This window comes from Salvia miltiorrhiza, chromosome 3 (genome assembly GCF_028751815.1).
Source record: "Salvia miltiorrhiza cultivar Shanhuang (shh) chromosome 3, IMPLAD_Smil_shh, whole genome shotgun sequence".
NCBI lineage: Eukaryota > Viridiplantae > Streptophyta > Magnoliopsida > Lamiales > Lamiaceae > Salvia > Salvia miltiorrhiza.
Window position 1 is genome coordinate 25,393,891 of NC_080389.1, and position 19,640 is coordinate 25,413,530.

General features: G+C 42.1%; 1 protein-coding gene across 1 annotated transcript; it reads left to right on the top strand.

Annotated features, from left to right (window-relative positions):
- The first annotated feature begins 12,761 nt into the window (after positions 1-12,761).
- LOC131013920 (uncharacterized) lies at positions 12,762-13,486 on the top strand. Its single transcript, XM_057941845.1, is given in 2 exon segments — positions 12,762-13,078; positions 13,080-13,486. Coding segments are annotated over 2 exon segments (579 nt in total). The 5' UTR covers positions 12,762-12,784; the 3' UTR covers positions 13,365-13,486.
- Positions 13,487-19,640: the final 6,154 nt, after the last annotated feature.

Below are 19,640 nucleotides of genomic sequence, written 5' to 3' on the forward strand. Positions count from 1 at the left end.
TAATTATCAGACGGAGTTATTATTTTTAGCTTTATGCTTTTGTATCGCGTGAGTAAATCGCGATGAGAATTATCGAGGCATTCAGTAACTATTATTTCCAAGTTATAACTGACTTAGCGAAGTCATGTTATTTATTTAATTGAAAAGCAGATGCAGTTATATTTTATTAGTGCCACTAGAAGTCTTGGAATTATTTCCAAGATTGCAGATTAAATCCACGGATTTAATTTAAGTTATTTTACAGTTTATCGAGATTAGCAGACAAGAAAGCAGATATTAAACGAATACAGAAACGCGATGTTTAGGAACTCGAACCAGTATTTTATTTACAGTTTACAGAGTGCAAATTAGTTCTCAGCTTGGAAATTCATAGGATATTACAAGTTGGGACTTACATGGCCCACTTCTCTAGTTTGGAACACAAAAGTCAAAGAGAGAGAAAGGTAAAAAGAAGAGTGCAGCGGAAACAGCCGACCACCCCTGCACTTCCATCTCATCCACCTTCAGCAAAACTCTTCCAGCCGCCTTCCATGGCTGCCCGGTTCCCTCAAGCTTCTACCTCCAGCCACCCTATGCCTGCTCATCCTCTTAGCATACTCAAGTATGCAGCATCATTTTTTCTATTAGTATCAGCCCAGCCAACAAATGCAGTCTTCACTCTCAACTCATTCACCCAAAAGAAAATCACAGAATAGCCCCAGCTCATTCAGCCGAAACTCTCAAGGTAAGACTTGGCTTCAATAACTTCATTCTCTTTGATTAGTTCACCTGCATTAAAGGAGAACCATCGTTCATTTCAGTTATTTCACACTTCTTTCAACTCCAACAACAAGCAACCAATTCAAACACATTCAAGGTAATTCACTATCTCAAATACCCATTCCAGAAAACATTCATACCAAGCATGATCATGATTAGTTTCACATGATATAAGACCCTCACAAGCATCTTGAACTTAGCAAGCACCAACTATTTACTCTTGTACAAGTGATAGTATTTACGAAGTTTCAAACGAGCATAACATGTTCCATATGCAAAACAAGGAAAGATTGCACCTTATCCAGTTCACGTTTTAGAATCGATAGATAAGGAAGCGAGTTTTGACTTAGCTTAGAGAGGAGTGGGCTGCTGCCCTGCTCTGAATCAGGAAGACAGCGCGACAACGGAGGCGTCGGAGCTGGAGAATCGATGAGGCCGACCGGAACCATGGCCGAGCAGGGACTCGTGCGCAGCAGCAGCGGACGCTCGACAATGGCGTTTTTTCCTTTTCTGAAAGCTAGGGCGTGACATCGAAGGGAAAAATGGAGACGGGAATTGGATGGAACCGCTACCAGGCGGCGGTCGCTCGCCGGAATCAGACAAGGATGCGGTCGCGGCGATGAATTCCAGAGTTAGGGCTCAACTGGGTTCTGCGTGGAGAGAGAGAGAGAGAGAGGACGTCGCCGGGGTTCGACGCGTCGGCAGACGACGGCTGAACAGCCGGAGAAGCGAAACCGGCCAGATTTAGCAGGAGGAGAAGAGGCCGATCGGCTGGTTTGAGAGAGAAGGAGAGCGTCGGCTCCGTGAGAAAGAGAGGGACCGAGAGCTTAGAGAGAGAGAGAGAGAGTTTGGGCTGTGATTTATTCTTTTATTTTGGGCTCCTATTTTATTTGATTTGGGCCTTTCTCTTTTGATTGTGAATTGGGCCTCACCCTTAATTCTTTTGGGCTCAGTTTTTAATTATACTCAGGCCATTTCCTTTATACATTGGTTGGGCCGGACTATTGCTCTATTTGGGCCGAATTATTTATTTATTGAACTAAGATTTATTCTTCCCAGCCCACATTAATTACTATATCTTTGGGACACTTTCGTTATTTTATTTAGACAAGCTGCAATACTTTATTTCAAGCCATTCTTGATTAATTAGTGGGCTACTTTATTGAACCTCTTAATTAATGAGCTTATTTCTTTTCCTCCAAAGTCCAAATGATTTAAAGTGGGTTGTTATGTTTATTTCATTGAGGCCATTTATTTTATTTAATTAATCGGCTACCTTATTTTGAGCCATTAATTAATTGAAGTTACATTAGTAATTATATTCTACTGTCAAGCCCGATAAATTCTTACGGGGTTACTTATGGGATGAACCGAGTTAGTTCCTTCTAATTATCGAATACAAGAACGAGATTATTATTTTACGATTTAGAATGTTCCGATGGGGAAGAAAGAGTTACACATTTATTCGACCGCGATAAACGAGAGTTAGCTAAATCTTTTAGCATTGATTAACAGTAGAAATTCCCGACTATCGCTCAGAGGATTAGTTCATGCATACCAGTTTCATGCATTGTTATTTATGCATTCTCATTCTGAGAATTTTTCCCGAGTAAGTATCTTATGTATTTTCTCGAAATCAAGGTCAAGGTCGGGAATAACCATCAATCAAGGAATCACCGAATCACCAAGATCTCAAATCAGGTGGGTTTATTTTCAGATATATCAAATCAGTTTAATGTTACTTTAAAGCAAGTTATTTCATTACAGAATCTATGAACAGAAAGTTATTTCAGTTATTGTCTTGCCATAAAATGTTTCAGTTTAGTATGATATCTATCTGATGAGGCGATGCCAGTTAAAGTAATCGAATTCGGGTCCTGAGCAGTTGATAGCTATCCTGCCAGGGCTAGTGTACACCCAGGGCCGTGAGTCATCTAACGGGTTGGCCGGTCAGGTGTCCGTGAGAGGTGGCCACCTCTCCGGCACACAAGCTTCAGATATGATAAAATACAAGAAGAACTTAGACTGATCAGTCGATCTTTAAGAATCTCAAAAGAATTTAGTAAGCTTGGGCTTATTTCATGAAAACTCCCTTGCTGTACTGTTAAGATGGCATGACAATTTATGTTTTCACTGCAAGTTTCTATAGGCATATGTATCCACTGAGTACTTTCGTACTCAGCCCTGCATGTATTTCTAAATGTGCAGGTTGAGCAGTAGCTGGTGGTGATGAAGTGACGAGCAGGAAATCCCTTTTGTCTGAAGTTATATGTATTAAAGAACTCTTGAGTACATGTCTTCATACATGTAATCAGAACCTTCTTTCGCTGCGTACTCAAGAGAACTTCATATTATTTTTTTTTGGCTAAGTCGGAGCTATCCGAACTTACTAGTTTGACTAAGTCATCACGACTCTAATTCCGTTGTAAATGTTCCCTTCGTTATTAATATTTTAGTATGTTTCTTCGTTGATTATTAGTTATTCGTTCATCCCCTTTTTATCTCGCTCCTTATCTCCAACCTTGGTCATGGTTTCCCGGCTTAATTATCCTTAATTAAGTCCGGTTGTGACAGAATGGTATCAGAGCAGTTCATTTGCTCTGAACTCAAGAGTTACCCAATTTTCTTAGTATGATCCCTAAAAATGAAAAGTCGGTAGACCAAAAGCTCAACACTTCATCATTGTCACCATGCTCAACAGAAAGAAAGGCAACAGAAAGTTTCAGATGTTAAAGTTTATACTTCACCTTTATGCAAGTGTTTATTTTACTTATGCCTTTTATGGAGAGGTTACTCAATGAACTTAGATGCGCTAAGGATGCATGATCACTTTTGTGAATAGAACAGTAGAAGCAAGTTAGCAAGAACACTTTTGCTTTTCTCTGTAGATTGGGGTGATGAGTAAGTTACAAGGGTTGTGAATCAAACGAGAATTCGACAAACAAGATACAATGTGGAATAAAGAAAGGTGTCACGTACAAGAGAGTGACACGGGCATAGATCTTCGTTCGGATTATTCACGCGAGGCGGAATGCCGAATCAACTATTGCCTTAATTAGTATGTCTTGAACACTTCTCATGACAGTGAGAGTGCTACACATAGTTAGCTAGTACTAAGTGATCATGATAGAGATTACATGATGAAGACTCAAGTCTAGCGTTAAACCTTACTATGTTACGATATGCAGTGGTTGGAATTGCGATGTCCTGAGTAGAATTGTTACCTTACAGCTTTAGATTTGGAACCTTACTGTTCATGCTACTTGTTACGTCATACGTGACTTGATTATACAACCTTTGTGTGTAGATGGCGAGAAGACGTTTCACCAGGCGACGACCATTACGCCGAGATGCGAGTCCGGAGGCTGTTCGGAACTCATATTTCACATACCGCCGATGCTACGGCGACGATTTGGGCCAGTTCTTGGCAGGTTTCCATCGACACTGGGTCGCTGCGAGAGACCACGGGATATCAGACTATGATGGGATTCAACGGTTGACTGAGTTGCTGCCATCGGAATGGCAAGGTTGGGCGAGGATGATCTCGACGCGTTTCGCCACTCGCTCTGGCATGACCTACGACCTACATTATGATTTTCCTGGATTTATGGCTGAGATCCAGACCCGCTTCACTCGTTGGGGAAGAGCCCCTCGAGGACCATACTTGTGCCCAGGGGATTCTGCACCGGTTGGAATACCTTCATCAGATGAGCTATCGGCGACACTTCCACAGCCGACCCCACCAGTAGCCCTCATCCCATGGCACCCTCAGAGGCACGACGCAGAAGCAGGCCCCTCTAGGCCTCAAGCCCAAAGAGATTTTCCTTTTGACATGGACTCAGTACCCTTAGCCCTGGGATCACCACGACCATCGAGGCGGATGAGTGATACAGAGATAACAGCCGCCATGGCTGACATCGAAAGAGTCTTAACCGATGCTAAGAATTATATCAACAAAGGCAAGGCCCCGGCCCAGGATAATCACTCAGCTTTACGTGCCACCTTGGATATGGTTCGCTTGAGATTCTCATCACCTATCGTCCCGCACCAGCCCAGGGACATTATGACCAGGATTCGCACAGGAGACGACCCGAACAGCAGGGTCACAGAGGAGTTAGCACTTGGCTACCATTGCTCAGGCTGTGGGCAGAAGAGACGGGAGTTGCACCCCTCTGGTGGAGGAGCAGAGGGGGATCCGGAGGAAGATCCGGAAGAGGACCCCAAGGAGGACATACCTGCCACACCAACTAGCGACCAGGCCCCGACTCAGGGATCGTACACTTGACCTTCGTAGATAGAACCTTATGTACCTAGTAGGTTGTTATGTAATTATCCCAGAAGCATATGTAGTACTGATGTTTTATATGCCTTATGATGGCGCAGTCTTTGTGTAATAGTAGTACAGAAACGCGAGATGTGGAGACGTTCCGTGAACTAAGTACTTTTGTGATGGCTTAGCCAGTTAGCCAGTACATCATGAGTTGTACTTGGATGAATCTAGATCCTTATGCAGATGTAAAGTCCTCACTGAGGCGATTTTCCTATGTTATAAAGTGACCTTACCGGTCTTTCGCGATGAGTTGCCCACCAATGTTTACTCTATATGTTTTGTCGATGTTTGATCATGAATAAAATATGAGAAGTTGGATAGAACGATAAGAATGATAGTATGCCTTGTGATGTTGCATTAACAACTTGTGTTTTGACTAAATAGAATGCCGCCAAAGCGAGGACGCCCAAGAGGAGGGGGAAGAATTCCCCGAAATGAAGAAAGAGGCCCAGAAGCAGGGCCAGAACCAGAAATAGTCCCACCACTTGTACAGCCGGAACGGCGAATTGAGGAATTATTCCTGCGACATAATCCACCCACCTTTAACGGAACAGGGAACCCGGCAGAAGCCGAGACTTGGATACGCGCTATTGAGCGCATCTTCAACTTTTTGCGTTGCACTGACCAAGAGCGCCTGGCTTGCATGTCTTTTCAGCTGACTGGGTCAGCCGACTTTTGGTGGGAAGCGAGAAAGAAAACGATGACGGAGGAACAATTGGAAAATTTGACTTGGGAGCAATTCAAGATGAGTATATATGACAAGTACATACCCAAGAGCTATCGTAAGAAAAAGGAAGCCGAATTTTACAATCTGAAGCAAGGAAGGATGTCGGTAAAACAATACGATAGAATGTTCTGTGATATGTCTAGGTATGCACCGAATCAGGTTGACACAGATGAGAAGATGGCTGAGAAGTTCTGTGCCGGTCTGAGGCACGAGATTAGGATGACTTTGGCAAGCCACGGAGGATTATCCTATACTGAGTCACTCAGTCGAGCGCTAGACATTGAGGCAGCAATGCCAGGAGAAAGACCAGCAACGGCAACTGCATCCGCACCGCCGCAGAACTAGAGTCATGATCAGAATTTCAAAGGAAAGAGAAAATGGGATAGCAATAACCCTGGCCAAGCCGAGAGGAGGCCATGGCAAGGACAAACCTTCCAGTCACCAGGTTATGGGAACCAAAATGCACAGAAACCGATGGGAGGTAACTAGAAAAGGGCTCCACCATGTCCCAAGTGTAACAAGAATCATGGGGGAGTTTGTAAGGCTGGCAGTGATGGCTGCTATATTTGCCACCAGAAGGGACACTACGCGAAGCAGTGCACGAACAAACAGTATGGAACAAGTTCAAAGTCGAACACACCTATTCAAGCTCCACACCTGCGAGCAATCCAAGCTCAACCCCAACCACACCTTGGGCAACCACAACAGAATCAACAGCCACGGCATTTGCAGCTGCAATACCAACGCCCACAACAGTATCAGCCTCAACAGCAACAACCGTTTCAGCAACAGCCTCGACAACAACAGCAGAGGCAGCATGGGCGACCTCATCATGCTAGAGCTTATGCGATGAGACAGAAACAGCCCGAGAACAACCAGGGAAACCTGGCAGGTATGGGCATGCTGCACAATACTCCTGTTGTACTCCTTTTTGATACGGGCGCATCGCATACTTTCATTGCAAGTGCATGTGTTGATGCATTAAGACTTAAGACGGGAAGAGTCAATCAGGAGTTGAGTATATCGTCACCAATAGGAGGGATGACGACAGTAGATCATGTGTGCTTGAACCTAGAACTGAACATAGGGTCACTCAAGATTGTGGTAAACAACTCGTGTGTTATACCGATGAGAGACGTGGATATAATCCTAGGAATGGATTGGCTAGCTGAGAACTACGCCACCATCTTGTGTAATGAAAGACGGATATCCTTTCGACCCCCAGGGAAGGAACCGACATATTTCCACGGGATCGGCATAGGAAGACGGAAAATGATCATCTCCGCCATACAAGCAACGAAAATGATGAAAAAGGGATACCCAACTTACCTCGTGTACCTACACGGAGAACCTGGAGCGGAGAAGAGCATAGACGATGTAGCAATTGTGCGGGAATTTCCAGACGTATTTCCAGAAATCTTACCTGGACCACCACCGGACAGACAAATCGAGTTCACCATTGATTTGGAGCCCGGGTCAGCTCCCATTTCAAAGGCACCATACCGGATGGCTCCAAAGGAGTTGGAAGAACTCAAGATACAACTTCAAGAACTTTTGGATATGGGATTCATTAGACCAAGTGTGTCACCTTGGGGCGCACCCGTGCTCTTCGTGAAGAAGAAGGATGGCACATTGCGAATGTGCATAGACTACAGGGAATTGAATAAAGTAACACTCAAGAACAAGTACCCCTTGCCAAGGATAGATGACCTCTTTGACCAGCTCAAGGGAGCAAGTGTATTTTCAAAGATTGATTTGCGGTCTGGTTATCATCAGTTGAAGATTCGTCCAGAAGACGTACCTAAGACAGCATTTCGAACTAGGTATGGTCACTATGAGTTTTTGGTGGTACCATTCGGGCTAACCAACGCACCAGCCGTGTTCATGGACCTCATGAATCGAGTTTTCCATCCATACTTAGACAAATTTGTCTTAGTATTCATAGACGACATCTTGATATACTCGAAGAACGAGAAGGACCATGAGGAACATCTGAGAATTGTCCTAGGGACGTTGAGGACGGAGCGCCTGTATGCCAAGTTCAGCAAGTGCGAATTTTGGCTCAGTGAAGTTATGTTCTTAGGACATATTGTGTCATCGGAAGGGATCAAAGTGGACCCTGAAAAAGTACAAGCCGTGAGAGAATGGAGATCGCCAACTAACCCCAATGAGATAAGGAGTTTCTTGGGATTAGCAGGATACTATCGAAGGTTCATAGAAGGATTTTCCAAAATCGCCAGACCGATGACGCAATTGCTCAGGAAGGGGATAAAGTATTCTTGGACAGAGGAGTGCGAGAAGAGTTTCCAAGAACTTAAGGAAAAGTTGACTACTGCACCAGTGTTAGCAGTCCCAACAGCCGATAAGGAATACGTGATCTACACGGACGCGTCCAAGAACGGACTTGGTTGCGTGCTAATGCAAGAAGGGAAGGTAATAGCATACGCATCACGGCAGTTAAGGCCACATGAACTGAATTACCCAACCCATGATCTGGAATTAGCCGCAGTAGTGCATGCACTGAAGATTTGGAGACACCACCTATATGGAGTCAGGTGTGAAATATTCACGGATCACAAAAGCCTGAAGTACTTTTTCGAGCAAAAGGACCTTAACATGAGACAAAGGAGGTGGCTCGAACTAGTGAAGGATTATGACTGCGGTATTAACTACCACCCGGGTAAGGCCAATGTAGTAGCTGATGCATTGAGCTGTAAGACTCAATCTAGGTTGGGATATCTCGTCACCCAAAAGAATGAGCTCGTCAAGGAGTTTGGAAAGATGAGCATAGAAGTGGTTAAACCACCGGGAACTATAGTAAGCGTTGTTGCAACGATACCCAACTTGAGGAAAATGATAATAGAAGCACAAAGAAAGGACGAGAAAATGGAAAAGCTTCGAGAAGCAATAAGGAAAGGAGACCTCAAGAACTATAGGGAAGCATCGGATAATGCTATCTTCTTTGAGGAAAGAATATGTATTCCCCACGACGAGGAGCTTAAAGATAAAATCATGAGTGAAGCTCACGATACCCCTTGTACTGCCCACCCAGGCAGCACTAAGATGTACCAAGATCTGAAGAAGTATTTTTGGTGGGAGGGCATGAAACGAGACATAGCATCATTTGTAGAGAGATGCCTAGCATGCCAGCAAGTGAAGGCTTTACACCAAAGGCCATATGGAAAGTTGCAACCTTTAGAAATTCCGAAATGGAAGTGGGAACACATTGCAATGGATTTTGTGACAGTCTGCCCAGAACAAAGAAAGGAAACACTGCAATTTGGGTAATAGTGGATCGACTCACGAAGTGTGCCCATTTTATACCGATACCGATCACATACGGAGCAGATAAGCTAGCCCAGTTGTATGTCAGGGAGATTGTACGCTTACATGGTGTACCCGTGTCAATCACATCAGATCGAGACTCGAAGTTCACATCTAGATTTTGGATGAGCTTACAGAAGGAGTTAGGCACGAGACTGAATTTTAGCACCGCCTTCCACCTACAGACAGACGGGCAGTCTGAAAGGACAATTCAGACCCTCGAAGATATGTTGATGACAGTGGTGTTAGACAGGGGTGGAAGTTGGGAAGCAGTACTGCCGTTGATTGAATTTGCCTATAATAACAGTTACCAGGCGACCATCGATATGGCACCATATGAGGCATTGTATGGAAGAAAATGTAGATCACCGCTTTATTGGGATGAAGTGGGTGAAATGAAGATTTTAGGACCGGATGCAGTCAGTGAGATGATTGAGATAGTTCGCCAGATCCGAGGCCGAATAAAGGAGGCGTAAGATAGACAGAAATCTTACGCTGATGCACGCCGAACCGAGTTACAATTTGAATTAGGAGACAAGGTCTTCCTGAAAGTATCTCCCTCCAAGGGGATAACTAGATTTGGTGTCAAAGGAAAGCTTAGGCCCTGGTTTGTAGGACCATATGAAATCCTGGAAAGGATAGGTCCAGTAGCCTACAGGTTGGCGTTACCGCCAAGCTTTGGAAACGTTCATAATGTTTTCCATGTGTCACAACTTAGGAAATATGTTTTTGATCCGAAGCATGTGATCCACCAAGAAGAGATGATTCTTAGCCCAGATTTGAGCGATGAAGAAAGACCCGAAGCCATTCTGGATCGAAAAGTGCAACAACTCAGAAATAAGGCAATCACATCGGTGAAAGTCTTATGGAGACACCACGGACAAGAAGAAGCTACGTGGGAACTTGAGGACAAGATGAAAGAGAAATACCCCGAATTGTTTTAGCAGAGTTTATCAAATTTCGGGACGAAATTTTGTTAAGAGGGGTAGTTTGTAGTGACCCGCTCTTTTAATTGTATTTTAAATACAGTATCGCGATAATAAAATCGCATCTTTTAGTGAACGGAATCCAGATGACAGTTTATTAGAATTCAGCTTATGATCCTGATTTAATTATCAGACGGAGTTATTATTTTTAGCTTTATGCTTTTGTATCGCGTGAGTAAATCGCGATGAGAATTATCGAGGCATTCAGTAACTATTATTTCCAAGTTATAACTGACTTAGCGAAGTCATGTTATTTATTTAATTGAAAAGCAGATGCAGTTATATTTTATTAGTGCCACTAGAAGTCTTGGAATTATTTCCAAGATTGCAGATTAAATCCACGGATTTAATTTAAGTTATTTTACAGTTTATCGAGATTAGCAGACAAGAAAGCAGATATTAAACGAATACAGAAACGCGATGTTTAGGAACTCGAACCAGTATTTTATTTACAGTTTACAGAGTGCAAATTAGTTCTCAGCTTGGAAATTCATAGGATATTACAAGTTGGGACTTACATGGCCCACTTCTCTAGTTTGGAACACAAAAGTCAAAGAGAGAGAAAGGTAAAAAGAAGAGTGCAGCGGAAACAGCCGACCACCCCTGCACTTCCATCTCATCCACCTTCAGCAAAACTCTTCCAGCCGCCTTCCATGGCTGCCCGGTTCCCTCAAGCTTCTACCTCCAGCCACCCTATGCCTGCTCATCCTCCTAGCATACTCAAGTATGCAGCATCATTTTTTCTATTAGTATCAGCCCAGCCAACAAATGCAGTCTTCACTCTCAACTCATTCACCCAAAAGAAAATCACAGAATAGCCCCAGCTCATTCAGCCGAAACTCTCAAGGTAAGACTTGGCTTCAATAACTTCATTCTCTTTGATTAGTTCACCTGCATTAAAGGAGAACCATCGTTCATTTCAGTTATTTCACACTTCTTTCAACTCCAACAGCAAGCAACCAATTCAAACACATTCAAGGTAATTCACTATCTCAAATACCCATTCCAGAAAACATTCATACCAAGCATGATCATGATTAGTTTCACATGATATAAGACCCTCACAAGCATCTTGAACTTAGCAAGCACCAACTATTTACTCTTGTACAAGTGATAGTATTTACGAAGTTTCAAACGAGCATAACATGTTCCATATGTGTTTAGCCCTATTTTGTGATGATTTTACGGGTCTTTTTGTTGTGCATTCGAGCATGCTTCGTGTCTTTTTGATCTATCCTTCACTTGCTCGATGTTATTTGGGTGTATTACTGATTGTGTGCAGGAATCGAGAGCAGCCGCGCGTTTTGGCAGCGTTTCGGAGCGTTTTTGGAGCAGAGCTCACGGCGGCCGCCGTCCTCGACACCACCCGTCGCCTCACGGCGCGCACCGTGAATTTCTATGGAAGATCAGCGAAGGGCGCTCACGGCGCCGCCGTCCCACGGCGGCCGCCGTCCCTGTGCGTGCGCCAGTTACGTTTTGGCCATTTAAAAGCCGATTTTTAAGGTTCTTTCACACGATTCCCGACCCCAGCAGCCTCCAGGCGATTTCCTCCTATTTTCCCTTAGTTTTAGAGTAGTTAAAAACATAATCAAACATCTTTAGCTTTGTGGATTGAAGAACAAGTTAGTTTTCTTTACATCGGATTGAAGTTTTGGATCGTTCTCGCTGTAAGAACTCTGTTTGTGTTTTCTTTAGAATTGAATGGTAGTTTATTTCCTCTGCATAGATTATTGTTGCTTCGTGTTTATTCAATGAATTGTTTGTTCGTTTATCCCGCCTAGATAATCGTTGTTCATGATCGTTGATTTAATTATCGTTTTCTAGATCGCTAGTTAGAACCCTAGGTTTATTAGTCTTCCTGCGTTCTTAATATGCTTCCTTTTTATTTCGCCTAGATAGATTTATATGCTTCCCGTTGATTCTGCACTAGATAATTTTACAAGCTTTATTTAATTACGCCTAGAATTAAAGAGAGAGTGTCAGACCCAATCTACCCGATTAGAGTGTTTAGGTTTTATTTCTGTTTCTTGTGAGTAGCACGATCGAAGCCCTGCTAAGTCTTCCTTGAGAGACGACTTGAGTCACCTTACCGCCCTAGGACGACCTCGTATAAATTCGAGTCCATCCGTTAGGTGTTTTTGGATGAGTCAATATGCAAAACAAGGAAAGATTGCACCTTATCCAGTTCACGTTTTAGAATCGATAGATAAGGAAGCGAGTTTTGACTTAGGGGGGTGTATTCGTTGTGGATTTCCACAGACTTTAAAAAGTCCATGGAATTTAAATTTCATGGAATTCACATAGATTCCAGACGACTTTCAAAGAATTCGTGGTTGGATTTCACCCCGATTTTCACTGATTTTCGAAGACTTTACGGGATAATTTTGGAATTGAATTCCATGAAACCAGCGCTCGCGGAGAACCAGCGCCCGACTAGAAGAGACCCAGCGCCCGCAGAGTCCCAGCACCCGCTGGAAACCCAGCGACCGCTGAGTTCCAGCGAGCGCTGGAAGTGTGGTAATTCAATGAAAATCAGTTCCAGCGAGCGCTGAGTCTACCTTTCCCATTTGTGGTGCTTTGCTGATTAGATAATATGTTTCACAAATAGTAGAAAATGAAGGTAAAGGAAATTAAATGTTGCTGCTCGATGTCAGAGCAATGTATATCTTGATTATGAAGGTTTCACATAAAAGTGGAAGAACTCACTCTCACACAATTAAAAGTCACCATAACGTCGGGGGGCTTCCCAAGAACATGAAACTGAAGCTCATCGAGCCTCTTAAACTTCTGTTTAAGGATGAGGTTCGTGAACTGGGAAAAATCATGGGGGTTCCAGAGGGCTTCTTGAAGCGCCATCCCTTCCCTGGCCCTGGCCTTGCAGTTCGTGTGCCTGGTGATGTTACGTTGGGAAACCATTTGGACATTCTCCGTAAGGCGGATGAGATTTTCATTCAATCAATCAATCAAAGATGCTGGGATTTATGATTCCATATGGCAAGCCTTTGCTGTTTTCTTGCCCGTACTAACTGTTGGTGTGCAAGGAGATCAAAGAACGTATAGTTATGCCATTGCGCTGAGAGCCGTCACCAGTCATGATGGAATGACTGCAGATTGGTATGACTTTGATCACAAGTTTCTTGTTGATCTATCCACAAAGATTTGCAACGAAGTTGCTGGTGTAAATCGAGTTCTTATGGACATTACTTCGAAGCCTCCATCGACTATTGAATCGGAATGAATGATCAAATCGAAATCTTCCAATTTTTTGTTGTTACCTGCAACTCAGTAGTGTTAGAACTTAGAAGTGTAATACACGGTTTTACCTTTGAATTTCGATGATGAAGATGTTGGTGATTGAATTATGTGGTATATTAGTGTGTTTCTTTGCACTTTCGAATGTTGTTTAAAAAAAAAAAATTCTATATCAACGATTGCTGAGTTCCAACGCTCACTGACTTCTTGGCCGCGGGCGCTGGAACTCAACGCTCGCTTAAAACTTCATGGATTTCAATTCTCGTGGTTCTTGGCCGGATTTCGTCGTGTGTATTTTTTGGATGAAATCCATGAAAGTCATTCTGGATTTTAAGTCAATGGAATAACGAATACACCTAGATTTGTATGGATTTTAAAAAGTCTTGAACGAATACACCCAGATTTATATGGACTTTTAAAAGTCTTGAACGAATACACTCAGATTTCTGCAGACTTTTAAAAGTCTTGAACGAATACACTCAGACTTTTAAAATCCATAGAAATCCATCAAATTCCACAACGAATACACCCCCCTTAGCTTAGAGAGGAATGGGCTGCTGCCCTGCTCTGAATCAGGAAGACAACGCGACAACGGAGGCGTCGGAGCTGGAGAATCGATGAGGCCGACCGGAACCATGGCCGAGCAGGGACTCATGCGCAGCAGCAGCGGACGCTCGACAATGGCGTTTTTCCCTTTTCTGAAAGCTAGGGCGTGACATCGAAGGGAAAAATGGAGACGGGAATTGGATGGAACCGCTACCAGGCGGCGGCCGCTCGCCGGAATCAGACAAGGATGTTGCCGCGGCGATGAATTCCAGAGTTAGGGCTCAACTGGGTTCTGCGTGGAGAGAGAGAGAGAGGACGTCGCCGGGGTTCAACGCGTCGACAGACGACGGCTGAACAGCCGGAGAAGCGAAACCGGCCAGATTTAGCCGGAGGAGAAGAGGCCGATCGACTGGTTTGAGAGAGAGGGAGAGCGTCGGCTCCGTGAGAAAGAGAGGGACCGAGAGCTTAGAGAGAGAGAGAGAGAGAGTTTGGGCTGTGATTTATTCTTTTATTTTGGGCTCCTATTTTATTTGATTTGGGCCTTTCTCTTTTGATTGTGAATTGGGCCTCACCCTTAATTCTTTTGGGCTCAGTCTTTAATTATAGTCAGGCCATTTCCTTTATACATTGGTTGGGCCGGACTATTGCTCTATTTGGGCCGAATTATTTATTTATTGAACTAAGATTTATTCTTCCCAGCCCACATTAATTACTATATCTTTGGGACACTTTCGTTATTTTATTTAGACAAGCTGCAGTACTTTATTTCAAGCCATTCTTGATTAATTAGTGGGCTACTTTATTGAACCTCTTAATTAATGAGCTTATTTCTATTTCCTCCAAAGTCCAAATGATTTAAAGTGGGTTGTTATGTTTATTTCATTGAGGCCATTTGTTTTATTTAATTAATCGGCTACCTTATTTTGAGCCATTAATTAATTGAAGTTACATTAGTAATTATATTCTACTGTCAAGCCCGATAAATTCTTACGGGGTTACTTATGGGATGAACCGAGTTAGTTCCTTCTAATTATCGAATACAAGAACGAGATTATTATTTTACGATTTAGAATGTTCCGATGGGGAAGAAAGAGTTACAGATTTATTCGACCGCGATAAACGAGAGTTAGCTAAATCTTTTAGCATTGATTAACAGTAGAAATTCCCGACTATCGCTCAGAGGATTAGTTCATGCATACCAGTTTCATGCATGGTTATTTATGCATTCTCATTCTGAGAATTTTTCCCGAGTAAGTATCTTATGTATTTTCTCGAAATCAAGGTCAAGGTCGGGAATAACCGTCAATCAAGGAATCACCGAATCACCAAGATCTCAAATCAGGTGGGTTTATTTTCAGATATATCAAATCAGTTTAATGTTACTTTAAAGCAAGTTATTTCATTACAGAATCTATGAACAGAAAGTTATTTCAGTTATTGTTTTGCCATAAAATGTTTCAGTTTAGTATGATATCTATCTGATGAGGCAATGCCAGTTAAAGTAATCGAATTCGGGTCCTGAGCAGTTGATAGCTATCCTGCCAGGGCTAGTGTACACCCAGGGCCGTGAGTCATCTAACGGGTTGGCCGGTCAGGTGTCCGTGAGAGGTGGCCACCTCTCCGGCACACAAGCTTCAGATATGATAAAATACATGAAGAACTTAGACTGATCAGTCGATCTTTAAGAATCTCAAAAGAATTTAGTAAGCTTGGGCTTATTTCATGAAAACTCCCTTGGTGTACTGTTAAGATGGCATGACAATTTATGTTTTCACTGCAAGTTTCTATAGGCATATGTATCCACTGAGTACTTTCGTACTCAGCCCTGCATGTATTTCTAAATGTGCAGGTTGAGCAGTAGCTGGTGGTGATGAAGTGACGAGCAGGAAATCCCTTTTGTCTAAAGTTATATGTATTAAAGAACTCTTGAGTACATGTCTTCATACATGTAATCAGAACCTTCTTCCGCTGCGTACTCAAGAGAACTTCATATTATTTTTTTTTGGCTAAGTCGGAGCTATCCGAACTTACTAGTTTGACTAAGTCATCACGACTCTAATTCCGTTGTAAATGTTCCCTTCGTTATTAATATTTTAGTATGTTTCTTCGTTGATTATTAGTTATTCGTTCATCCCCTTTTTATCTCGCTCCTTATCTCCAACCTTGGTCATGGTTTCCCGGCTTAATTATCCTTAATTAAGTCCGGTCGTGACATTTCTTGTTTTATCTTAAGCCTAGAATGGATTACACGAGAGCTTGTTCTCTGTAATCTTAGTTGGAAGAGTTCAAACCCCCTTTTCAATCAAGAGAAAAATGAGTTTGAGTGATCGTAGTTTAGTGCCAGAAAACTAAACTGTTAGGTCTTTTGGCACTCGGTAAGCCAAGTGGTTGTTGTTTAGTACCAGGAAACTAAACTAGGTAGGTTACCTTGGTACCGTCAAACCAAGAGGGAGTCCAGCTTAAAGGTTCTGGCTCCAATTACCTTAGCATTAGCTGATTGGACACGACAGTGTCTGGGCGTGCTAAGTGTTAAAACCAATTCAGTTGGATTGGTAGGTTTCCTGTGCACCTGTAAGCATTAGCCCAGAGAAGTTTGTCAGACAAATTATCTGGTTGTGGATGTAGGGGAGATGTCTCCGAACCACGTTAAAATTCTTCTGTTCTTTACATGCTTTCAGTGATTTTCTTATCTGTGCTTAACTGTTTTCAACTGAACTAGATTAACTGAAAAGTGAAACTAAGGATTTTACAAAAGATAAACTTCTTTTTAAAGGCTATTCGCACTAAGCTTATTTTCCGCTGCTGAGTTATTAATCCTACTGACTATCATTAGTCAGAAAGATTAATAACTCTGCTCTGTTTACAAACTAAGACTGAAGCCTTTTCTGGACATCAGTCAAGCCCAGCGCTCAACTGATGTCAATCCACTGAAGAATCTTCAGTTTTAGTCTACAACCTATTTCTAATTGAAATCTGGTTTAGTTTGTTTATGCCTTGCGAAAAATAGCCCACTGGTGTATTCTCCCCCCCATACAAATATTTTAAAAGAAAAAGACTAAGTTGTTTTGTGTATGTGAGTTGGCCTAGCGGTAGGTGGTTAATGTCCAAGGCCTGAGGTTCTGGGTTCGAGTCCACCGTGGTGCGATCTTTAAATTTCTTTATTTGCTTATGTAATTTATCAAAAAAAAAAAATAGTTGTTTTAATGATTTTTATAGTGCTTAAGAATTATTTAAACCTCCACAAGCGGTCTCAAGACAAAGTGATTGACAATATGAGTAAACGTCCACATAAAGGTAGCTTACTTCACATTTATTTTTCATAAATTTGTCAAGTTGAAATTTTTAAATAAACATTTCAATTCATTTAAGTAGTGGAAGTTGTGCAGTAAATGTCCACACAAACGTGGCTTACTCGTATAATTTCCACAAGTACTTTAGATAATGGAATTAAATAAGATAACCAAGAAATTAAATTAAAAGCGGCATGGTCTTAGTGAGTATGTCAATTTTGAGAATTTAATGTTCAAGGTTAAATTGTGTTTATTGCTTAGGTATCATATTAAATACAACTCTCCAACAGAGTCCCTTCTTAAATATGATAAGGACTAGTTAAGGTCCAACTATTGATTTCATTTATCAAAAAGTTAAGTTGACATGGATTAAAATTAAATGACTAGGTGAATAGTCTGGTTGAGGGGTTCATGTCTAAACATCCACACAAACGCTGGCTTACACATTAGATTCCTTGGGCAGTTGGAGGTTTCATCAATATTGTTTTATCAAAAGGTTTCAATATTGTTGTTACAAATTATGTGTTTTCGTGTTCTTACATGATTGTTTGTTTTATTTTTCGGGTATGACTATGTCTCCTATTATTTCTCTACTTTCACAAAAATCCTCTTACCGGTCCAAATTTTAATGAATAGAAACACAACATGACATATATTCTTATTCCTGAAGAGCACGACTTGTGCTAACTATGCATCATCCTCCCGACCTACTACTAAGTCAACTGATGAGAAAAAAAATATTTCATAAGAGTTGACACAAGTCAAACAATATTGCTAAATGATATATGATGACTACTGATTTATGCCTAATTGTTCTAATTTTAGGGGTTTGCATGTGCTTATTTTAAGTTAAATCTTCTGGAAATTGGTGCGTTTTATGGTCTATTTTATGCTTTGCAGAAGATTTAGGTTTTCGAGATGAATAGTGCAAATCTTGGAGAATTTGGGCTAAGAATCGTGTGTTTGTGCACACTCTAGCATGGAAGAGAGGCAAAGCCCCCGTGCCAGAACCGAGAAGGCCGCGCCAGAGCTAAAACCCCGCGCGGAAGTCAGGCCAGAGAAGTCAGGCCAGAGGAATCGAAATGCCAGAGGAGTCACCAGCCAGAGGAGTCACTAGTCAGAGAAGTCGCTAGCCAGAGGAGTCAAAAGTCATAGGAATCGAGAAGCCAGAGCAGAAGAATCACCTATTCCTCTGCCGAGAAGCGCCAGCATCAGAGAAGTAAAGTCCAGCGCTCGATAGCAGAGAACTCACCGTTCCTCTGGCGAATGCCAGAGAGGAAGCGATTCCGCTAGAGACCCATTCCTCTGGCGAATGCCAGAGCGGAAGGCATTTCGCTGGCGAGAGCCCCGAATTCCACCAGAGTAGGAGTGTTCCCAGAGCGCGCATTGCAACTGGAAGTTGCCTTATTTTGCACGATTCTATTGCCTTTAGAATTCTTCTTTGCATGGCAACTTCCATGGTGATCCATAGGGAATTGAAGTCTATAAATAGGGCCATACTTTTCATTGTAATAATCAATCCCTTGCCCTAGTTTTAGACGCCATCTTTGCAATCTGTTGGCATCCGAAGCTTAGGAATTTACTTACTTTCATAGTTTCAAGTTTTTATTGTTCTAAGTTAGATTTCAATTTCGTTTTTAGTTTAGTTTCTTGGATTGTGATTGCGTGACACGATTACACGTTCAAGGATTTTACGGTATTTCGTATTTAATTTAATTTATTTCTGTTTAATCATGTTTACGTTTTTCATTCATGTTTATGCTTTCTTCTTAATTATGCAATTTAAATTATGCACTTTAGTTTATGCCTAGATTAGAAGTCTTTACTTTTACAAGTATTTACTTTCATAAGTAGGTTTAATTTAAGTTCTTTAAAATCTTGTCTAGGGTTTAATAGTTCAATTCGCCTAGCTTAGTTTTACAATTCGGTTTTTACTTAAGTTTTTAATTCTAAGTTTCAGTTTAATAATCAATCTCTTTACTGCTTTCTTTATTGTTTTTCCTGCGATACTACTAAAAGCCCTTAAAGACTTTCCTTGAGAGATGACACTGGGTCAACTTACCATCACTAGGATGTCCTTGTTCTATTGCAAGTCAAACTAGAGGTGTTCTAGGTTGAGTCAAATTTTGGCGCCGTTGCCGGGGAAAGTTTTAGGCGTTTTAGTTGTGTCGTTTTATTTGCTTTATTTAATTTCCAGTTTTTACGTTTTTGTTTTTACTTTTCTTTTCTTTCCACCCGGTGCGTTTCACCCGTGTGTTAAGTGTTGTGTATGCAGGGACGCCGTAGTCTGAAAAGAAAATTAACGTCCCCGCTGGATAACACTCGAACACGTACTAGAGCCGACGCATTATACTCTGACTCTGATTCCGAGGATAGCGCTGCAAGCCTCGCCAATTCCAGCTCTGACTCCGATCTTGACGTTCCAG